The sequence below is a fragment of the Gouania willdenowi genome, chromosome 1 (genome assembly GCF_900634775.1).
Source record: "Gouania willdenowi chromosome 1, fGouWil2.1, whole genome shotgun sequence".
In the NCBI taxonomy this organism is placed as follows: domain Eukaryota; kingdom Metazoa; phylum Chordata; class Actinopteri; order Blenniiformes; family Gobiesocidae; genus Gouania; species Gouania willdenowi.
Window position 1 is genome coordinate 3,254,253 of NC_041044.1, and position 22,285 is coordinate 3,276,537.

General features: G+C 37.6%; 1 protein-coding gene and 1 long non-coding RNA gene across 3 annotated transcripts in view; both read left to right on the forward strand.

The window, feature by feature from the left end:
* The first annotated feature begins 4,499 nt into the window (after nt 1–4,499).
* On the forward strand, nt 4,500–6,623 carry LOC114470440 (uncharacterized). 2 transcript variants are annotated; one of them, XR_003674873.1, is made up of 6 exons: nt 4,500–4,643; nt 5,455–5,504; nt 5,590–5,648; nt 5,797–5,857; nt 6,173–6,265; nt 6,462–6,623. It is a non-coding gene; the product is annotated as an uncharacterized LOC114470440 (long non-coding RNA). The 2 variants fall into 2 exon arrangements; XR_003674872.1 differs by lacking the exon at nt 4,500–4,643 and having other exon boundaries at nt 5,409–5,504.
* A 2,557-nt stretch (nt 6,624–9,180) lies between these two features.
* Nucleotides 9,181–22,285, forward strand: part of LOC114471825 (85/88 kDa calcium-independent phospholipase A2-like) — a 65,256-nt gene continuing 52,151 nt past the window's right edge. The window contains exon 1 of the mRNA XM_028460764.1: nt 9,181–9,195. Coding sequence (XP_028316565.1) covers nt 9,181–9,195 — 15 coding nt within the window. The remainder of the gene's footprint in view (nt 9,196–22,285) is intronic.

Genomic DNA, 22,285 nt, shown 5'->3' on the forward strand with positions numbered 1-22,285 from the left:
GTCCGGTTCCGGGTCACCGGGTCATGACGTCACTGTGTCGCAGTTTGTTTAGATTTAAAAAAAGAAGGTTAATATTAAAAACTTTTTGTACTGCTAAAAGTTATTTAAGTTAATATTTCATGGTTAATTAAAATTATTCTTGTGATCCCAAACTTCCTTTAAATCACGGGTGATGGACTTGACTTCCTCTTCTGTCTCCATCACTGTGGGCAGCGGCTGTGCTTTATCACAAACTATCTGGTTGGTACCCAATGAAGATTGTCCCAAAAGAAATCAACATAATAGACTGTAGTTGTTTAAGGAGACCAGCAGGGGGCTCTAGACATGCCACCTTGTGCCAGAGACAACAGATTATTGATAATTAGGACCCTTCCTCTGTATGACATTTGTGGTAACAACCACCTCCATTTCTCTAACCTGCCCTTCACCTTTTCTACCACCCCCTCTCGGATCTAAACCTAACCTTCACTCTTTGCCCAGTTTAGTTTATTTATTTCAGTTTGAATTTTTATCATTAAAATAATATCATCAGCATAGGCTGAAACAACAAAAGCTCTCTGACAGTGTGGTAGCACCAGCCCCTGAATTGAGGAGCCCAACTTACAAAGCAAGGGTTCAATAGAGATGGCATATAACATGCCTGAAAGAGCACACCCCTGCTTTATTACTGTTTGAATTCTCAATGGAGCACTTAATCCTCCATTCATTTTCAGTACACTCTCAATGTCCTGGTACAACGCTTTCACCATAGCTATGAAACCGGGGTTGAGGCCAAAAGCCCCCAAAGTTTTCCAAAGATAGAGGTGCTCAACCCGATCAAAAGCTTTTTCTTGATCCAAAGAAATGAGACCAGAATGTGCCCAATGAACTAGAGACGTCCAAAACATCCTGAATTATTAACACATTGTCATGAATAGACCTGCCAGGCACACAGTAGGTCTGGTCCTGATGCACGATCTGTTCCATGACTTCTTTTATTCCGTTGGCCAGCGCTTTGGAGAAGATCTTATCATCAGTGCAGAGCAGTGAGACAGGACGCCAGTTTTTTTTATCTCAACTCAACTTTATTTATAGAGCCCTTTAAGGAGTAAACAGACTCATTACCTTCCGAGTGTTCAGAAAAGAACTGCACAGCTCGTCTCCTGATGGCTCTATCTTCCATTAGCTCCAGTCCCGCTGCTGATCTCAGAACATGGATGTACCTGCTCTGCCCATTCTTTTTTTCCAGCCCAAAGAAAAATTTGGATGGAGCATCCATCTGAGTTGCACTCTAAAACCTGGATCTGACCAGAGCTCCCTGGGCTCTGGTTCCCAGGAGGTCTGTAAGAGCTGACTTTTTGGCTTTTAGGACTTCAATATGTGCTTGTTTTCCTGTGGACTCTAGCAAAGTTTGGAGTTCCACAATTTCAGCCTGTAGAGCTTTCATGGATCTTGTGATGTCCGTGTGGCATTGAGAGTGTACTGCTGACAGAACGTTTGAATTTCGGCTTTACCTCAATCCCACCACTGTTTATAAGACTTAAAATCTTTCCATACATACATATCTAAAACTCTCTACAATGTTTTTAACAAGTAACAAAGATGTGTTAAAGTACCATGAATTGCTTTTAGTTTTAAAATTGTTCATAAAAATATTACAAAAAACAAGAGAGTTGTCAGTAAAAGGGGCAGGTACAATAAAACTATCCTTAAACACATTCATCTGATACTTGAAGGTATAAAACCGATCAAGTCTGGCTAAAGAAATAAAACCATCTCTGCTATGACTCCACGTTTATTTTGTTTCTCCTCCACACGTCTACAAGCTCATGATTTAAATTACCTGGTTTAACAGTAGGATGATGTTCAATATGATTCTTATTCATAGAGTCCTCCGCAGTACAATTAAAATCACCTCCTAAAATCAAAAAAGTGTCGTTAGTAACACTTTTAATAATGAGTTCATCTCACTCAAGAACAGCAGTCTGGGAGCATAGACATTTACCAAAAACAGCTCACACTGCTCAAAAATAGAGTGATCTACCTCATCATCATCATCATCATCATCATCATCATCATCATCACCATCATCAGCAGCAGCAGCAGCAGCAGTACCTTTAGTTAGCTCCATCCTAACTCCTGGTAAAACAGGCTTTCCCTCGACTTCTTATCAGATCTCTGACTGTTTCAACACTTTTTTTTTTTTTATCAGGGAAGTAGTTTTCAATTTTAACTCCCCACATGGTTTTTTTGTTTTCTTAATTAATTTTTTACATTTTTTTCAATACTGTAGTCTTTTTTGTTTCTTTGTCTTTGAGAAAAGCAGATGTCTCACTATCAGTTAGATGAGAAAAAAACTTCATCAGCACTGAACTCCGACCCTTCAGATTCCTTGTGTTCCCTTCCTGATTTCACTTTTGCTTTCTTACTTGTTTTAAAACAAGTTTTACTCGTTTCCTGCTAAACATAGTCATTATTTTTCTCTTCCTGCATCCCCTCCTCTGCAGTATCAGCGCTCCCCTCTAGGGACGCTGTGGCCTCTGTTTCTATCATCTCCTCTACTCACACATACGTCCTTCATCTGCACCATTCTGTATTTACCATCTACACCATTCTCTTGTCCAACCTGTGACTGTTTCTCTCCCTGCCTTTTATCAACACACTTCTGTGTTTCTTTAACTGTTTTTTATCTCCTCTTCATAGACTTTTCTACGCTTGTTTGCCTGTTTTACCTGCATCGCTCCCACTCTGTATCTGTTCTCCATTCTTTAATTGTTCTCCTACCTTTCCGTTATTCCCGTCATTCTGCACTCTCCCACCTGCCCTCCTCTCCTTCTCAGTACTTTCACTTTGTTCATCTACTTGTCTGCGCTGTCCCTCCCCCATCAGCCCTTGGGTGATCTCCTCACCACTCCTTCCTCACCCACCGGTCTGTTTATCAGCTGACCTGCCGCCCTCACCAAAATCTGGACATGCCCTGACCGGGCGCCCCTCTTTCTTACAGTGGAGACATTTCATGTTTTCAGACATAACGTGAATAACATAATCAAAATCATCCAATCTCAAACTTTACACAAGACTAAGGTCCTCATTTCTTTAGTTCAAAATCCTGTACACTTGTTGTCTCACGTCTCTAAAGTCACTTTTCCAGTGGTGTCACTGGTGCGACTAACTTTCTTTTTGGTTGCATCAGCACAGAATTTGGTCGCACCCCCTTTTTTTTTCAAGCCATGCGTGCTGATAAATAGTTGACTTAACAGTAGTTTAACTAACTTAACATCTGCATTGTTTCACCCGATTCAATTAAATTCAAAGGGTCCAGCTCTGATAGTGGGGTCTCCGAACCCTCGTCCCCTGGTCAGGGGTCTGCAACCTTTACTCTACAAGGAACCATTTAACCTCATCTCACCTGGATTAAAGTCCTCCTGGAGCCACAAATACCTTCTCTATGAAGACAATACAGTATTAAATTATATAGAATAATGTTTGATTTCATTTGATTTGATTTATATTGATCATGTAAATGGAAACTTAAAAACAGTTTGAAATAAAATAAAATAAATTAACATCAATGAATAAAACAGTATCTTTCATCTTCAAATTCTTATACATCTCAGTTTAAATGAACACAATGTTATATAAAGAAGATTTTTATTTAATTTGAAAGGCTACAAAAAGTAACTTGAATATGATAACACATGATCATGTGATCAACACATGCTAATAACTCATTTCTTACCACACATGCATATTGAACCTGTACATTGGTGAAGTAGGAATGTACTGAGTCATTGCACAATGTGATTTATTTTAGGTTAACAAATTGTTATATCTTGATTTTATTTGTCATTAATCATTATTAGCCTCTGTAAAAAAAAAAAAAAAAACTATTTATTTCAATAGTTTTTTTAAAGCTATAGGGAGCCATTGCATAAGAGTCAAAGGGCCAAATTAGGCTCCAGAGCCGCAGGTTGCAGACCCCTGAACTGAGAGACCCACAGCTGAACATCTGTCCTGGCATCATCGTCCATCAGTTCTGGTCCCTTCATGATGACTCTGATGAGGTCCTCCTTTTTGGTGTGGAATCGTGTATGCGCTGCGCGTGTACGCTCTCCACTCGGCGCCCCACATGCACTCCGTCACTATGCCCGGTGAGCTCAGCGAGCCCTCCCACCCCACCATCCCCCCAATCGCCCGCCCCACGTCCAGATGCCTGTCCCCAGTGTTGGTGATATAGCAGTGTGTGACATGGCGCGTGTACACTGAAAGAAATTACTTTTGGGTGTACTAAATTTTATTGTGTAAAACTACATAATTCCTACTTTGTAAAATTAGGTCTCAGTGTTTACTAACTTTTGTCATTTAAAATTGTGTACGAATATGTGATTTAATTATTTAAAATAATGAATTGTATAGGAACTGTAACAATTACTGTAATTTTAGTATTAATCTGTTTTTTTTAATTATTGTAATTATTATGAAAACCCGAGTAAAATTTACTCCAAAAAGATCAGAGCTCAAGTTTGAATTGGCACATGCGCAGTGGGACCCTTACAACCCGGGATTCAGTCTGGTAGTCGGTTAGGACGGACTCTTTAACCAAAGGCGAATTCAGTCAAAGGAGCTGTTCCAGGACTCCAATGTGCAAACATGTAAAGGCTAAGGTAAGTAACTACTTTTCATTTCTGTTTTTCGTACAACAATATACATATTTTTTGTTTCAGTATATTATCGCAGACGAGGACGTTAAGAAAACAAGGCACCTGTTTGCGATGCTAGCGCCACAAGCATGGCCACACAAGCCCCTCTACTAAAAAGTTGGAGCTGTATTTTCGCAATTTTATTTAATTTTTTACTTCTCGCTACAGGAAAGAACCGAATGCAAACCACTGAAAACAATTAACGCAAAATCCAAATCCATACATTTTCAGCAAGTGTCGCAACTGTTACGGTCAATACTACAGATCCCATCATGCTTTGCCTTGGCACGTCACGTGTGCTCGTCAACCAAAACAACGATGGTGGGTGTGTTGAGACTGTACGGGAATGCCTGTTCTTTCGTCTGCAAAGAGCTTGTTCTCGTTTCTAAAACTTATCTCTGGGCTGTGAACAGAGGACCGCGCGCTCCCGTTAAGCCCCCCGTGCCCCGGTATGTTAGATTTGGAGCTCGTTCTGGATATCATGCTTTTCATTACAGTCTCACTTTCTCACAATGCAAAACAAAATAACCACCTATGTAAATACGACTGATACTTATGATTATTACTTATGCTTAACAAATATTAATGGCACGTCTTGTCTTATTATATATATTACTTTTTTATATAAGAGTTGGCTTTTTTGAAGCAGTGAAACCTCTCTGTTCATCACCACTAATACATTCTAAAACCCCTATACTGTTTATCAGCTAATTCACGCAATCACAACCACGTGATGTTAGTCATTTTGAGTCATTTTCTAAAACCTGTCTTGCAGAAAAGTCCTGAAACTGAAATCCCTCAGATTCATTTGGAACTTTCACTCAGGTAAACATTTAACTATAAACATTTATTGTTTACCAGCTAAATGCATTGATTAAATAAGTTTTCTTTTTGTATTTTTGTCCTACAGTGACCCATATTTCTCAAAAGACAAACGGCAGGCAGCATAAACCCTTCAAGCACCAGCCGGTATGTTTGATTTGGAATCTCTGTACCAAAATTCCATCAGTGCATGGTTATTACCTGTTAACTATACTGTTACAACAGTTTGGTCACACAATCACAGCAAAGATGATGTCATTAGTAATTTTGAAATGACCTAAAATGTGTCTTTTAGAAAAGGGGAGAGCAAAGTAATCCTAACTGAGACCACTAAGATACTACACACTTTCAGTCTGGTAAGCATTTAACTGTAAACATTATTTATTGTTTGCTAACTAAATTAATTAATTTAATTCCTCATTTCTTTTTTGTTTCTTTTGTAATTTTGTCTTTCAGGGGAGCCATACATTGAAGTCTAGGGAGAGCAGATGTCACAAAGGAGATCCAGTAGGGAAGAAGGGTGGTGCTATTGGAGCTAAACTGAGACCTGTCTTGGACAACCTGAGACAGGTGTGTTTACTTGGTCACAATTGAACCTGTCTTGAGCTTGTGCTGAGTGCATTAAATATTTTTTCTTTACTATTAATAAATTCCTGTCTGACTGTTTACAGGACCAAACTGTTGAGATGAGACGTGGAGATGTGATTCGTGGATTAATGCTCTACCTTGGTGAAAAAGAGGAAGACCTCTTTCTAGATTGCCAGGTAAAATACTTGAAATTTGTATGATTGCATTTATGATTATTAAATTAGTAATCATTCTGTTACAGACAAAACATACTCAAGTTTATTATTTATTTTAGTTCACTGTAATATAGCTAGGGCATATCATTTTTTACTTTAAACTTGTACGCTGTTGAGTATGTGTTGAAGTAACTATTGCTCTCTTTTATTTATCTAGGTGGACAACTTGGAGGATGTTTGTCAGCACAACATGAAGATCGCTGTTGTTCGTGCTTCCTATGCTGAAGAGCCTGTGGATGTTTCCATTGTTCTTGATGGCAAGGAGATTCTGACTGGATGTGGAAATGCTGCAAAGGCATGTACACTGCTAATGGGTCTCATTTATTCCCTGAATCTTGTTTATCCTCCAACACTGCGTTACACTTTTGAAGTGTTCCAGAAACTTTTCTTAGATTTAGATGCAATAAAGCTATCCCCCAAAGTACAAAGCCTGAAAATGAAGTTGCTGTCCAAAACTTAAAATATGACATTTTGTTCAGCTTAAGCGACTTGTCATGCCATTGCCGTTATAGCATTTTTATGCTAGCAAGTAGTTTTGTTATGGCGAAACACCTGCACATGTTTCAAAGTGGTTTTATTCTTGGATTTCATTTGTAAGCCATTATGTTTTGGAAGTCACTTTTTCATGCAGACTTTAGACAAATTTTTGGTTCTTTGTCTAGTTTAGTTTGTGTCTACTGCAATGCCAAATACTCTACTGCAATCATTTGTTGCCCTAAATACGAAACTGTTCATGAATGTTAATACAGCTGTAAACGCATGCAGCCATTTCTCACAGCTGTGCCTTCAGAAAAGACATTGTGTTTGTCGATTCATTGTTCTTTTAAGTGTAAAACTTGGACAAAAAAGGTTGTCAATAAACAAAAAAGTTGTTGATAAATATTGGCATTTTTGTATTATTGATTTTTCATATTAATTCAATAAAATTTAACATGTTGTAGTTATTACTCAAATTTAGTGCTTAATATTTATTTTTGTAATAAGAATAAATAAACTGATGCAACAGATAAAATATAAATAACATTTAATAAAGTAATCCATTATTGTATATGATCAGCACACATAAAAGTTACTCAGTATTTCTATGACACACACAGAAATATCCAAAAAATCACATACACCTTACTTCATTATTTCACATAACCAAGTGTAATAAAACTGATTTAGTAGGGTAAGATTTATTTACAAATACCATTTAGGTTTTACTTGATAAAGGCAAGAGAGTTTTACTTGATTTAGAGTAGTAAAATTTAATTCAAATATCATCATGCAAATACTTACGAGTATTTTTCTAAGTAAATGTTAATAGTTATTTCTTTCAGTGTAGTGTCTATGTCGGACCCTGATTCACAGGAGGAAGACTCAGAGGATGAGGAAGTTTACTCCTTTTGGATTTTCACTAGAACTCGTACAGATGAGACCAGACAAAAATTTACTCGCACACACTGAAAAAATAGTCGCATATGTGACCAATTTACTCGCAGTCTCGAGCCCTGCGTCTGTGTGACACTACATGACTCATAACTGTGGTGCGTTGCAACTCGACGACAGCTTTTTTTTATAGGAGAGACTATTTTACCATGTCATGACAAAAATCATCACTTATGAAAGGCGAAACGTTCGACAAAGTCACTCTTTTTGCCGCCAGAGACAGAGAAGATACAGCAACAAACATATCATTAATAACCACTCCGCTCTCCACCACCGCATTCACCTTTTCTACGCTGTCAACAAACAGCACGACTGCTCCGTTCATTCTTGCTGTGAATTTTACACTCTGAGGTCAGATCACCACAGCAACAGCGCGGGCGCATTCGTTTACTGAGTACTGGGAAGCACGGGCGACCTTTACACCATGCGTCCTCGTTAGACCGGTAAACTCCACATTCAACCCCATTATCTTTCCCAACATAAACTCCACACACCACGGCGACCGGCGAGTGCTGGTTGTCACCAACACAAACAAAAAACAACTAAAAAACACGTACCCTTAACTTTACAATCAATTCGTTAATACCTAAACATAAAATTACACAGTATAGAGAGAGAGAGAGAGAGAGAGAGGAAAATGCATGAATAATGTGTCGGTGTTGGTCTCACCCCAGGTGTGATATGAAAAAAACATGATGAAAACTATAGAAATAAATGTATTCAGTAGACACTAAATCACCTGAATTTTCTGAAAAATGTAAATATATTTTTATTAGATTTTTTGATCATGTATATATTTGAATTGCCTTGTGTATGAAATGTGCTTTACAAAGCGTTTATATGCCTTGATAAAGTGAAACTGATCAGAGTCCATTTATTCTCCCATGAACTAATATTGTATAATATCACTAATGTAAACATTAACACTTATCAATTATCTGCCTGCATTCATTTCTTCCCGCTTTTTCTGGTGCAACAGTGTTGTTTTTGGTCTGCGTTTGTGATTGGTCAGACGCAGCAAACTCCACCCCTTTTTTTTGTGAGCTCGCACGCACCCAGCTTGAAAACCGCTGGTTAAAGTGAATGTGTTGATATCCTGCTTCGTAGTACAGCTGCTCTGGGATTGATTATGTGAAGCTAACGGAGAGATAATTCAGATCCAGCTTTGTAGTAAAAGTACTTTGAGTTTTAGGAATCATTTTGTTTTGTTTTCATTGCCAATTTTCTGGTCATTGAATGTGTTTGTTTTGTATATTTTACTCTTTTTGTGATTATTTTAGTCATTTTTGTCTAATTTTAGTTTTGTCGTCATTTTCTGTGATTTTGGATTCATTTTTTTTGTTTATTTTTGGAGTCAGTGTGTGCATGTAAACCTGAGTAGGCATGGTGGGAGGTCGAGCCCAGTGATTCTTAAATGGGGGTACGTGTACCCCTAAGGCTACACGATGGCGTTACAGGGGGTACAGAGAGAGAGAGAGAGATACTGGAAAATTATTAAATGTGAGCATGAAAAATATGGGTTTTAAAATGTTTATTTTTAGTTAATAATGATATTCATAATAATGATTATAGAAATGATCTTGATTAGAAATTAACTGAATTAACATTTGAAAAATGTTGTGATTCATTTTGGGTTAAATGATTTAGCCAAGGAGGAGTCTGAGGTGTTAAAGCAGGATTTCACCCATCTGCTAAAAACTGTGAGCTGTTTACTGCCTAAAGTGTTCATCAGTGGCCCGATACCTCCAGTCCGCAAAGGAGATCTGAAATTCTCAAGGATTTACTCTTTGAATAAATTTCTGTCTTCGGCTTGTGCTGCCCTTTCACTAAATTTTATAGAAAATTTTCCTATTTTTTGGGAACGTCGTCATCTTTTTAGAGCAGATGGACTGTGTCTAAACAAGGCTGGAGTAAAACTCTTCACATCCAACTTGTTTTACTTCACCAGTCACACTGCTATCAGTTCTGATAAAGACAAAGGACAACATGTACCATTGGAGAACAAAACAACAAGGAAAGAACATGGAGTCGATGAGCTTCCAGCAAGAAATAAAAATCGCCAAAATGAAGAGGTCAACCCAACCCCCACATCTCAGGACCCACCTGCTTCACCCCAAAATTCACCTACTTCCACCTCATCCAGCTTCTCTCCTACCCCTGCCTTCTTGGATTTAACTGCCCAGATGAACGAGCTGGTTCTGGCTGGCACAAGACTGACACCCCACCCTTTACCCCACCATGGTCCCATCTTATCTCCTCTAAAGAATCAATCAGCACCACCCATCCCTCCTCGACGATACCAGGCTCAGGATCACTCTTCTCCTCAGGCCAGCTGTGTTCATCTTAGAGTGACACAGGTCTGATGTGTGCTGGGTCCAGACTGCAATAGCTCTATTTTTAGGAACAACCAGAAAAAGTCAGGGCCCTATGGAGTTAATGCAGTTTCTTTAATTCCTGTGGTGACAGGTAACACAGGTAAAATTGTTAAATTAAAAAAAAGCAAAAAGCTTTATAGAGATAAAAATTTGACTGCTATAACATGTCATCCAAAAAGTCCACCAGTGTCTCCAGTAAAGTCTTTAAAATGAGCTCTTCTTAATGTTAGATCTCTTGTTAACAAGTCACTAATAATTAATGATTTTATTTTGACACATCACTTGGACTTTTTATTTCTTAATGAAACATGGTTGAATGATGGTATCAGTAATACTATTCTCAATGAAAGTGCACCACAAGACTTTATTTATTTAAATAAGTGTCGTACTTGCAGGAAAGGTGGTGGAGTTGCTGCCATTTTTAAATCAATATTTCAGTGCAAAGAAATAATATTTGGGGATTTTATCTCATTTGAATATATGTCATTCTTACTGAAGGGTGATTCAAGAGTTCTGTTTTTAGTCGTTTATAGACCCCCAAAATATTCTGGAGAATTCATGGATGAGTTTGCTGAACTGCTGTCAGTTGTATGCACTGAATACAACTTTTTAATAATAACAGGTGACTTAAATATTCATGTAGACAATAACATGGACAATACTGCCAAAGAACTGTATGCTTTAATGGATACTTTTGGTCTTACACAACATGTGACTGGTCCGACACACTCAAGGTCACACTTTGGATCTGGTTATCTCTAAAGGTGTTGATATCTCTGCTGTTGATGTAAGAGACTTAGCTCTATCTGATCATTTCTGTGTCTTTTTTGACCTAGAGACTGTAACATCTGTTCCCCCTACTTCTGTGTGTTTAAAGAAAAGGTACATAAATGACAACACAAGTGCACAGTTTATGGAAGCCATAGCAATGACACCAACATTGAGTGCTGAGACAGTTGATGATCTTCTGGATGAGTATAATAGAAACGTCTGTAATGTCATAGATGTGGTGGCACACAGAAAACACCTTGGAGGAGGACTGAGATAATGCAGAATTTGAAATCTGACTGTAGAAGAGCTGAGCGTAAATGGAGATCAATAAAACTCCAAATTCATCTAGAACTGTACAAAATAAGTCTGCGAAAATTCAATGATGGCTTGTTCAAAGCAAGGCAGCAATACTTTTCTGAAATTATTGCCAAAAATGTCAACAACTCTCGCGCGTTGTTTTCTGTAATTGAAAAGCTCACAACCCCCCCAGATCAGATAGCCCCTGAATTACTGTCAGCTGGAAAATGCAATGAATTTGCTGTATATTTCAATGAAAAAATACAATCAATAAGGTCAAACATCAGAACAAAACAGCAAAATCACAAAAAGCTTGAACAGCTTCAACCACTGAGGGATGAGTCAACTACAATGTTAGAGTTTATTACAGTGAACCCAAAAACAATCGAGGAGACTGTTCAGCAGCTGAATCCATCAACGTGTTGCCTTGACACAATACCCTCAAACTTCTTTAAAACTGTTGTAAAGTCAATTGTCACTGATTTGTGTTAGATAATTAACTGCTCATTCCAATCAGGCACCGTACCAAAATCCCTGAAAGTAGCTGATGTGAAACCTCTGTTAAAAAAGAGAACACTGGATGCCTCTATACTGGCTAACTATAGACCAATAAGAACCTTCCATTCATGGCCAAGATCATTGAGAAGGTGGTTTTCAACCAACTGAGTCAATTCTTAACATTCAACAAAATATTTGATACATTTCAGTCAGGTTTTGGTTCTCATCACAGCACTGAAACTGCTCTTATCAAAGTGATCAATGACATAAGGTTGAACACTGATTCAGGAAAAGTATCTGTTCTCATTCTGTTGGATCTAAGTGCTGCATTTGACACTGTAGATCATACAATTTTGTTGCACAGATTGCAAACATGGGTTGGACTAAATGGAAAAGTAATGCAATGGTTTAAGTCATACTTGGAGGAGCGAAGCTATTTTGTAAGCATTGGAAACTTTGAATCTGACAGATTACCAATGTCCTGTGGGGTTCCTCAGGGCTCTGTTCTTGGACCTCTTCTGTTTAACCTTTACATGCTTCCTTTAGGACAAATTTTACAGAACTGTAAGGTTGATTATCAGAGCTATGCAGATGACACACAACTATATCTATCACTGAACCCAGATGACCATGGTCCCATTGAGGTGTTGTGTGACTGTTTAGAAAAAATAAACTGCTGGATGAGTGAAAACTTCCTTGAACTAAACCATGACAAGACGGAGGTGATTGTCTTTGGTAACAAGGAAAAGAGGACTGCTGTCAGCAATTATCTTGAGTCTCGATCTTTAAAAGCTAAAGACCAAGTCAAAAACTTTGGTGTTCTGATTGACTCAGATCTTACATTCAGCAGTCAGATCAAATCTATCACAAAAACAGCCTTCTACCACCTAAAGAACATCTCCAGAGTGAAAGGTTTAATGGCTCAGAAAGATCAGGAGAAACTGGTCCATGCTTTTATCTCCAGCAGACTGGACTATTGTAATGGTCTTCTGACAGGAATCCCCCAAAAGAGCATCAAACAGCTACAGCTGGTTCAGAACGCTGCAGCTCGGGTCTTAACCAGAACAAAGAGGTCAGAGCACATTACTCCAGTTTTAAAGTCTTTACACTGGCTCCCAGTCAGCCTCAGAGGAGACTGTAAAGTTCTGCTGCTGGTGTATAAATCTGTGAATGGGTTTGGTCCAGAATACATCAGTGACATGTTAGTCAGGTATGAACCCAGCAGGTCTCTCAGATCTATGGACACAGGTCAGATAGTGGAGCCCAGAGCTCACAGTAAACATGGTGATGCTGCTTTTAGTTGTTATGCTGCAAAGAAGTGGAACAAACTGCCAGCGGAGCTGAAGTCAGCATCACATGTGAACATTTTTAAATCAAAGTTAAACGCACTTTTTTTCTCTACTGCATATGATTGAGAGAGAGATTTTTTGTCATGTTGTTGATGTAATGATGATTTTACTGATGATTTTAAATGTTCTTATTGATTTTACTGATGATTTTAAATGTTCTTATTGATTTTAAACAATTGAATGTTTTATCATGTAAAGCACATTGAGTTGCCTTGAGTATGAAATGCGCTATATAAATAAATTTGCCTTGCCTTGCCTTGCCTTGAAAATACAAGAATCATAAATGTTCCCACACCAGAATGAAGAAGACAGGAAATTATAAAAACTATAGAAATAAATATTTTCTGAAGCCACTAAATCAGTGTTTTTCAACCGTGGGGTCGTGGACACATGTGGGGTTGTCTGGAATTTAAATAGGGTTGCCTGTAATGTAGAGTAATTGATAAAAATGTATAATAAATTTAAATTTTTAATTTAAATTTAAAACAACATGTATTCTATAGTTTAACTTTATCAAATATAAATCTATGTAAAATAAAATGCACTTTATATCTGAGCTGGTGCAACTTGTAACTAATCCAAGCTGCTCAGTATTTGTAACACAATAAAACAAACATGATCAAAAACTACTTAGAAGAAAAAAGTGTCTTTGGGGCCGCCTGAAAGTTTTTGATATCAAAATAGGGTCACGATGCAAAAAAGGTACAAAATACTGTTGAATTCCACTTCTTTACAAAATGATATTATTCAAAAATGTTATCACTATTACTGGTATTCTGAGGAAAATGTTGTCGTTGGAGAAAGTTGAGCCAAAAAAGTTTGAGAACCACTGGTCTCTAGCCTGTACTGTGTGCTAAGCTAACTTAAGCAAGTTTTGTGTCTCCATGGCGATAAACTGTATTTCCCTTTACCAAACACGTCAATATAAACTGTAATGATGGTGGTAGCCAGCATGTTTAAAATGTTAATCCAGAATAAATCCCCAAACATTCATGTGTAACATAATAGTTTTTTAGCAGACGTCGCACGTTGAACGTAGTCTGAGTTAAAAGTCAAGTCAAGTCAAGTCAAGTCAAAGTGTTTATTGTCATCTGTACAGTTAGAAACACGTTTCCCTGTACAATGAAATTCTTGCTTTGCCGACCGCCAGTGAATGCCTACGTAATAAAGGAATAAATAATAAAGGAATAAATCGAGATAAAAGAACTATAATAAATAACAGTGGCATGCAACACTGTTATTCAACAAAAAAACCTGAACATTAAATACAAAACACCTGTACAATTAAAAATACAAATATATTAGCTATACAGAGGAGAGGTGATATATACAATGGTATGTGCAAAAAAGCTGTTTCATAATAGAGAGACATGGTGTTAGCTGTGCATGGGCGCATCTAAAGTGCGAATGCAGGTGGTGTGCAAAGTACAGTGGAGAAGGGGGGGGGGGGGGGGGGGGGGTGAATGAATAGTTCATTAGACTCCAATCACTTATTTAGGAGTCTAATGGCCGAGGGGAAGAAGGAGTTTTTGAGTCTGCTGGTCCTGCATTTCACACTTCTGTACCTCCGGCCTGAGGGTAGAAGTGTGAACAGTCCGTGTTGGGGGTGAGTGGAGTCCTTGATGATGGCGGCAGCTCTCCTGTGGACTCTGCGCTTGTAGATGCTCTGCAGAGAGGGCAGCGGAGTCAAATCCACTGGATTTAATTTAGACAGAATGTATGAATGTGCTTTCCCACCAAATGCCTACTTTTGTAAATAATTTGTGGAATAGCCGTTAACCCCTGCCCTGCTCATAAAATGTTTTTATCCACAGATGGATTAACTTTATATGCACTCTGTGTCTCTTAAAATGCCCTTTTCTATGTGTCAACTGTGGCCAAATCCTTCCTTAAATGTAACAGCTATAGCTTTGTGTTGGGATTGCTGTGGTAATGCTAACGTTGCTTCCAGCAAATTAATGGAGGAAAAAAGAACAAAACAAGACTTTCCCAGAGGAGGCTAAAAATAACATTGATATGTTTAAATCAAGGGAACAAAAAGGTTTCAATCACTTTTTTACCATTTTGGACTTTTTAAAAGACTGTAAACTAGCCATGATAAGGATGTAGCTGCTGTACATTTTCTCTTTTCACGTCATTTCTGGATTTTATGAATAGATGAAAATGTCCTGGTTTCTCAGGGACCCTGAACGCATCTCGGAGAGCAAGTTATTTTAAAAGACCGTAACTCTGCTAATATTTGCTCTATGGGCTACTGTATATGCACGCTTGACTTCCGTGTTTGAGTGAAGACCGTGAAACAACTTCCGGTTCTGTATTATGACAAATGACTATAGTTTTCATATTAATCTCACGCAACTCAACAATAGCAGTAAATAACAGAGGACATCTTAGACATTTGCATAATATACTAACCTTTCACTGACAAACTGTAGATAGATGATAGATTGATAGATATAGATAGATAGATAGATAGATAGAGATTTAGATATAAATAGATAGATAGATAGAGATAGAGATAGAGAGAGAGAGAGAGAGAGAGAGAGAGATAGATAGATAGATAGATAGACATAGATAGATAGAGATAGATAGAGATATAGATATAGATAGATAGATAGATATAGATATATAGATATAGATAGATAGAGATATAGATATAGATAGATAGATAGATAGATAGATAGACTTTATTGTCTGGCCTGAAGAAGTGACAGAAGTTATTATTTTACACGGCCACAATAGCAACTTAATAAAACACATAAAATTGGCTTAAAAATACATAATGAGGATAATTTTATTCAGAGTTGCTCCTCTTGTTTTATGTTTAGCTAGGCGCTAATGCTACTTTAGTAGCTACAGCTATGTTTTGATAGCATTTCTTACCTTGTATAAAACCTAATGTCCTCATGTGAAGCAGCAAACCTTTCCAAGTCAAACTTGTTCCTGATTCATCTCCTCCATCCGTCTTTGGAGCGCAGCGTTCTCCGCCCTGACCTCCTCTATAACACTGAGGGCTATAAGTCCAATGCAGCACAGGAGCAGTAGTCGTGGTCAGGACATGATACATCCATTTTCTCCTCAGGGTTCTCAGAGGGAGAGTTTGGTCTCTTTCTTCATTCCCAAACACCAGGACGAGGGGCAGGAAGGGAGTAATTATTCCATTCAAACAGTTACAGCTCCACTGACGCCCTTGTGCATTTGATCACTCCTTCATGTCAGGGTTAGGGTTTAGGGGTTAGGGTTTAGGGTTTATCTCTCCAGATGTTGATGATCCACTTTTTTGCAGCTCATCTTCTTGTGGGTTGTATAAAAGTGAAAGCAGAACTACATGTAGCTGAAGCTGTACACCTAGGAACACACCAGTGGTATATTGATGTGCTATCTTCAGAGAGAAGAGAAAAACTGAAAGAGACCAAATATCAGTGGATTTTATTAAAAACATAAGCAGGAAAACATAGAGGTTCAGAGAGATTTATCCTATAGTAAGTTAAGGTAACACTTATTTATCAGTGTGCGTATTTAATGATTATTTAATGTTCTGTAAGCCTTGAGGTTTTTTTTTTATTATAGTTTTGATTTCTAGGAGATGTTTCTCATTGTTTCAATGATAGTGATTTTAAGATAGCTTAAATGAGAATTTTCAAGGACAGATTAATATAATCATAATAAAGGTGATTGACCCACTGACTTCAGATGTTTTTAAGTCTTTCTTATCAAAAGAGAAATTGATTTTTAAACCTTATGAACATTAACAACTTATTTATCTACTCTAATGTATTTAGTATGAGGCAGATTCAAGAAAACGTTGAGTATTTTGAGGTCGGCCCAAGTGTCCTCAAAATATGGTCAACGTAGCCATGACAACCATTCTGTCAAGTTTGGAAATATGCAAGATTGACAGTGTTAGGAAATAAAATACAATAATAAAATTATGAATAAAAATAATAAAATGATTAAAAAATTAAAATAATTAAGAAATACCAGACACTTGTTTATTGTTTAAAAGTCTTGAAAACTGTTAAATGTCACAGAATGTTGGTTCTTTATTGCAGGAGTTCTCAACCTTGGGGTCAGGACCCCATTTGGGATCGCAAGACACTGGGATGTGATCGCCAGATGCCTTCAAGAAACTAAGAATATTTTTTGAACAATTTGAGCCCATTTGTTGCTTATTTTTAACCTTTTTTTTTTTTTTTTTGCAACTACACCAAACTTGTCATATTTTTGCTCCATTTTATGTATTTTTGCTACATTACTCCAATTTCTGCCACTTCGCCATCATATTTAAATGCCTTTTCTGCACATTTCTTCCAATTTCAAGACATTTTCAGCATTTATAAACCCTTTCCACCATTTCCCACCTGATGTCGCATATGTTGACCCATTATTGTCATTTCATGCTTATTTTTGCCAATTTCACCACATTCACCATTTGTCATGCCTATTATTTACCAGTTTAAATTAATTGTTCCTACTTTTTAAATTACATTTACCCCCTTCCACCACATCTGCCACTTTTAAGCCAATATTGACACTTTTAACCATTTTTACCACTTTTTCTGGCTGTTTTTGTCCACTCTCATTTTCAACTTTTAACTCATTTCTGTTTTTTTAAAAATCCCATTTCACCACATTTTCCATCATTTTTGGTGTACTTTTAATTTTATTTGTGAATAAAACAAGGATTTCCATCTTTAAGATGACTATAATAATAATAATAATAAACGCTCCTGGATAACAGTGGATATTATTCAGATGAATAAATAAATGTGGTTATCACAGATTCATAGAACAATAAACCATCATTTTACTGACTTTATGGATGGACCCCAAAAATCTCTCCCCTTTATTCCCCCTTATAGATGGTCCTGTCTCCACATGACTGTTCTTCAATGTTCATGTCTGTGTTCAACCACCTTCAGCTACAGTGGGGGTCCCCGCTCTCTGGGACCTTTATTTTGGAGGGTTGGAGGAAGTGGCACCACTGATGTCTTGCATGGCTGACACTGGTTCTGATTCACTTCCCCTGTTTAATGATTGTCCTTTGTCCAGATGATTGGTTCTTTGTGCAGAAGATTCCACACAAATACTCAAATGGTTTCAGTTTGATATTAACACATTTAAATGGTATTAAATTTATTTGGTATTGGTATTAAATCGTTTATCTGTTCTGTCCTCATGTGAACCGACTGCACAGAATCACTCATTATAATAAACGTTTAAAGAGAAATCTGAATAGTGTGTGTGTGTGTGTGGGGGGGGGGGGCTGCTTTATGAAGCTTTAAATCTGAAAACAAGCACAAAGTCTTTTCTGTTCACCCAACAGTTCCAGTCATGGAACCAAAGACATTTTACAAAGTGTTTTATTTCTCTCTACAGAGCAAACAACACAGTGAGTGAATGATGTGTGTTTTTAGGCTGGATGACACACGTTCAGTGTTTATTAAAAGAAGTCGGTCTCTGGCTTACAGTGAAACACGTACACGTTCAGTGCATCTATATCTGTGTAATTATGAGATAAAGAATAGAACAACATATGATCAGAAATGTTTTATTGGCCGAGTACAGATTTTAAGACAGCACAAGGAATTTGACTTGGGAGTCGGTGCGTGAAACAAAAAGCAAAGAAACAAGCCAGCAACAACAACAATAATAATAATAACAATAATGATAAATATAAAGGAGGAGAGATAAATAAAGGATAGATAGAGAATAAAGGATAAATATCATATAGGTCTAGAAATATATAGATTTTATAATGGATCAGTGCTCGTTGTATTATTTACATGGATACTAAATATATATGGACTACTTTAATCACAGAAGGGACAAAAACGATCTGATCTGAGGGTCACGTGATCAATAGTACCCCCTTTCACTTATTTCTTAAGTCGCCCCTTTGTCCAACTACAACATTTTGCTCATAAAACTATTTTAAAACATCCATAGATCATAATGATGGAATGAATTAGTGATAATAACACATTTTAAAGAATCTCATTTTGTAAATAAGTGGAAAGAAACATTATTCAGTGGAGTGGTTCACAAACTTTTTTGGAACGTGACCCCATTTTGATATCATGAATTTCTGGTGACCCCAAAGACATTGGTTTTTGATTATGTTTGAGCTCCGATTTATTATTTTTTTTAATGGGGCTGTAATTTGACATGGATATTCTATGAGCAGATGTCAAGAGCCTCTCGGAGACCTTTTGACCTCATTTCCTGGTAATTTCTAAATGTATCAGAATATAGTCATGTGATATATCGTTCCAAAGGCAATTTGGGCAACGACATCCTTAAGCTCCTGTTAACAGTAATTTTAAGGTCACATTAATCCTCAAACCTCAAGCATTGATACTGTGTGCTGCCTGGTTTAGCCGATATGTTTTTTTTTTTGTATAATTGTATTCTATTTTATTTTACTTTTTTTTTTAATTCATTTATTTTTAGCAAGGTCTATAGTCCTCCGCGGTGGCGTCTGTCGCTCCGCCTCCATCTGCTCCAGTAGAGGCGAGTGCTGGCTGCAAACCTGCTGTGCCTCGTGGTTCATCTCAGTGTAGGATCTTTTACACTATTCAGTGTAAAACTTGACCACACCCATCATTTCCATCGAGGAGGAGACTCAAGTAGTGATGGCAATATGAAGCCTCATGAAGCATTGAGGGATCGCAGCCTACTACTCAGCACATGGTTCGAAGGGTCGCAGTGATACATGCTCCACTACGCCATCATGTGGACAAAAAAATGTAATACATGCCAAGGGCTTATAACAAATGGTGGGGTCTGAACTATGGTCTGAAAGAATACAGCCAATAATGTGGAGAACGTTGTGATGTAAAATGAGCTTGTGTGACTTTGTTCATGTATGTGCTTATGCAACTATTGACAGAGTTTAATAAAAACAAAAATACATTTATTCATTTTTATTTAAAAATAATAATTTTTCGAGAGTATTTGGACTTAGGCGATTTCTTTTTTGCACAGGATTTCACCCGCCTTTGAAAAAACCCGTTCACAGGGCACAGATGATGCAGGTGTACATAGATATGTAATGGCAAGTTTGTACAAATTTGGAAATGTAGATTTATGTTTTTCCCAATATTGAAGGGGACTTTCAAGTCGAGCAATATTTGGTTCACCCAGGTTGGAATCCACACTGCCATGCAAGGCTCGGTAGTGCCTTAGCATAGCTGAGGTGTTATTATTATAACCCAGTTGTTTAGAGCACAACAGACACTTCACCTACAATTAAACAAACTATTATTCAAACCTATTTAGAAAAGAAAAATGTGAGCAAGAGAAATTATATGTTGTCATATTTGTGTAATCTATTAATACATAATTATTGCTATGCCTTAACTTATTGGGTGAGATCTGCTCAAAGTGCTCCCAAACTGGAGAAAATCTTCTCTTTCTTGCTGGTTCCATCGCAAAAGAAGAAGCTGAAATAGGATGCCAAAAGAAGCGCAATAACACAAAAAGTGAGGGGGAATCCATTGCGTCGACTCATCTGTTTTATTTTGAATCGCGCTCCAAACCAGCGAATCATTTCCGGATTCAGTCACGTGGTACGGCCGCTTCGCGAGGCTTCGAACGTCACCACATACGTCACCAACACGGGCCTCGACCCACGCTTCAAAAAAATGTCCCTTAGATTACTCGGTACACGCTTTGAAGACTCGGCACGCTCAGCACATCACTAGACTCAAGCCTCGTGCAGGTGCGCAACTTTATTCTGACGTCGCCATTTTTCTTGTAGCTACGGTAAGGCTTTTATTGCTCATATTCAATGTTTTTTGGCAAATTTAGACACAGATACCGACTAAAAGTCTTAAAGTTAACATTTCTACACAGAAATATAATGGCTATTTTGAGTTGAGATGTTGTTTATTTATTTTTTTGTCGAAGTGACTGGTCACGAATAAGGATGGGTACCGAAACCCGGTATTAAAACGGCCCCATGGTCTGTTGGTCCACTCGGACCAACAAGCTACATCCTTATTGGCTCTTTTAACGGTAATTTTATGGTCGCGTTAATCCTCAAGCCTGAGACAAGCATTGATACTGCCGTGCTGCCTGGCTTAGCAACTTTAGCCTAGCCAATAGTTCTCCGCGGTAGCGACGCTGCCACGTTGTCGCGCCGCCTCTGTCTGCTCTCGGGGCGGCGAATGCTGGCAGAAAAACCCGCTGCTTCCGGGGCCGCTTTTTCATTTCGGCGTAGTTTTTCCCGGCCATCGGTCGTTACAGTGCCTCGGCTGTCGGCCACGTTTAGTTCGAGTAGTAACTTGTTATCATATATTATCATACATCTAAAACGTTGCGAGTTAATATGGCAAACCAGAGGTAAATCAACATAGTTAGCCATGTTTTCACGAGCCGGTGCAGCTCTAATTCTCCTTTTGCACAATTTTTTTATCAAGTTATGTTTGATATGCTTGATTTGAATATTTGTATTGTTCATATAGTTGGTTTAGTGTTTTGTTAATAAAAATATATATACTGTATTTTTCATTTTATTTATATTGTACACTTTGTTTTGTTTAGAACTATTTATTTTCTGGTTTTCATTTATTTTGTGTGCCATATTGTTAACATTTTCAAAAATAAACAGATTGATGTTCATTTTATTATTTTTTTTTAATTTCCATTGATTTAAAAAAAAAAAAAAAAAGTTAAGATAAGGGTATCAATAAGAGCAGTAGTATTGATACATTTTTAATGATACCCATCTCTAGTCCCTAACAAGAACAACATTTAATTCAATAGTCTGTCTGCTAACATCAATTAACTGACTGATGGGAAAGAGGCGCTCTAACGAGAGATCTGACTGATGGGAGGAGATGTGTGGTGTGTAAAAACTCCCTCCCCCTTCATACGCATTAATTAAGTCATTTTGCGAGAGCAAAAGCGGCAATTTCAACATGTACCATTTCAACAAACCATTTGTAATTTTGTTTTAAATATTTCATTGAGTTAAGGGTATTTTTGTTGAAAGTGTCTATTTGTACGGTTGACGTACGAACAACCCCCGGTGCTACTGGTACGGTTACCAAAGTACACGTACGTAGCATCTAAGGGTTAGGTTAAAGGTTAGCTTTAGGTTAAGGGTTAGGTTAAAGGTTAAGTTTAGGTTAAGGGTTAGGTTTCGTCACGCGACCTAAACTGGCCAAATAGGGGCGCTGCATAAGGATTGAATGTCGACATATTGATTCGGCAATCGTACGGATAGCCACTGCCATTTTTGTTTAAGCTGATCA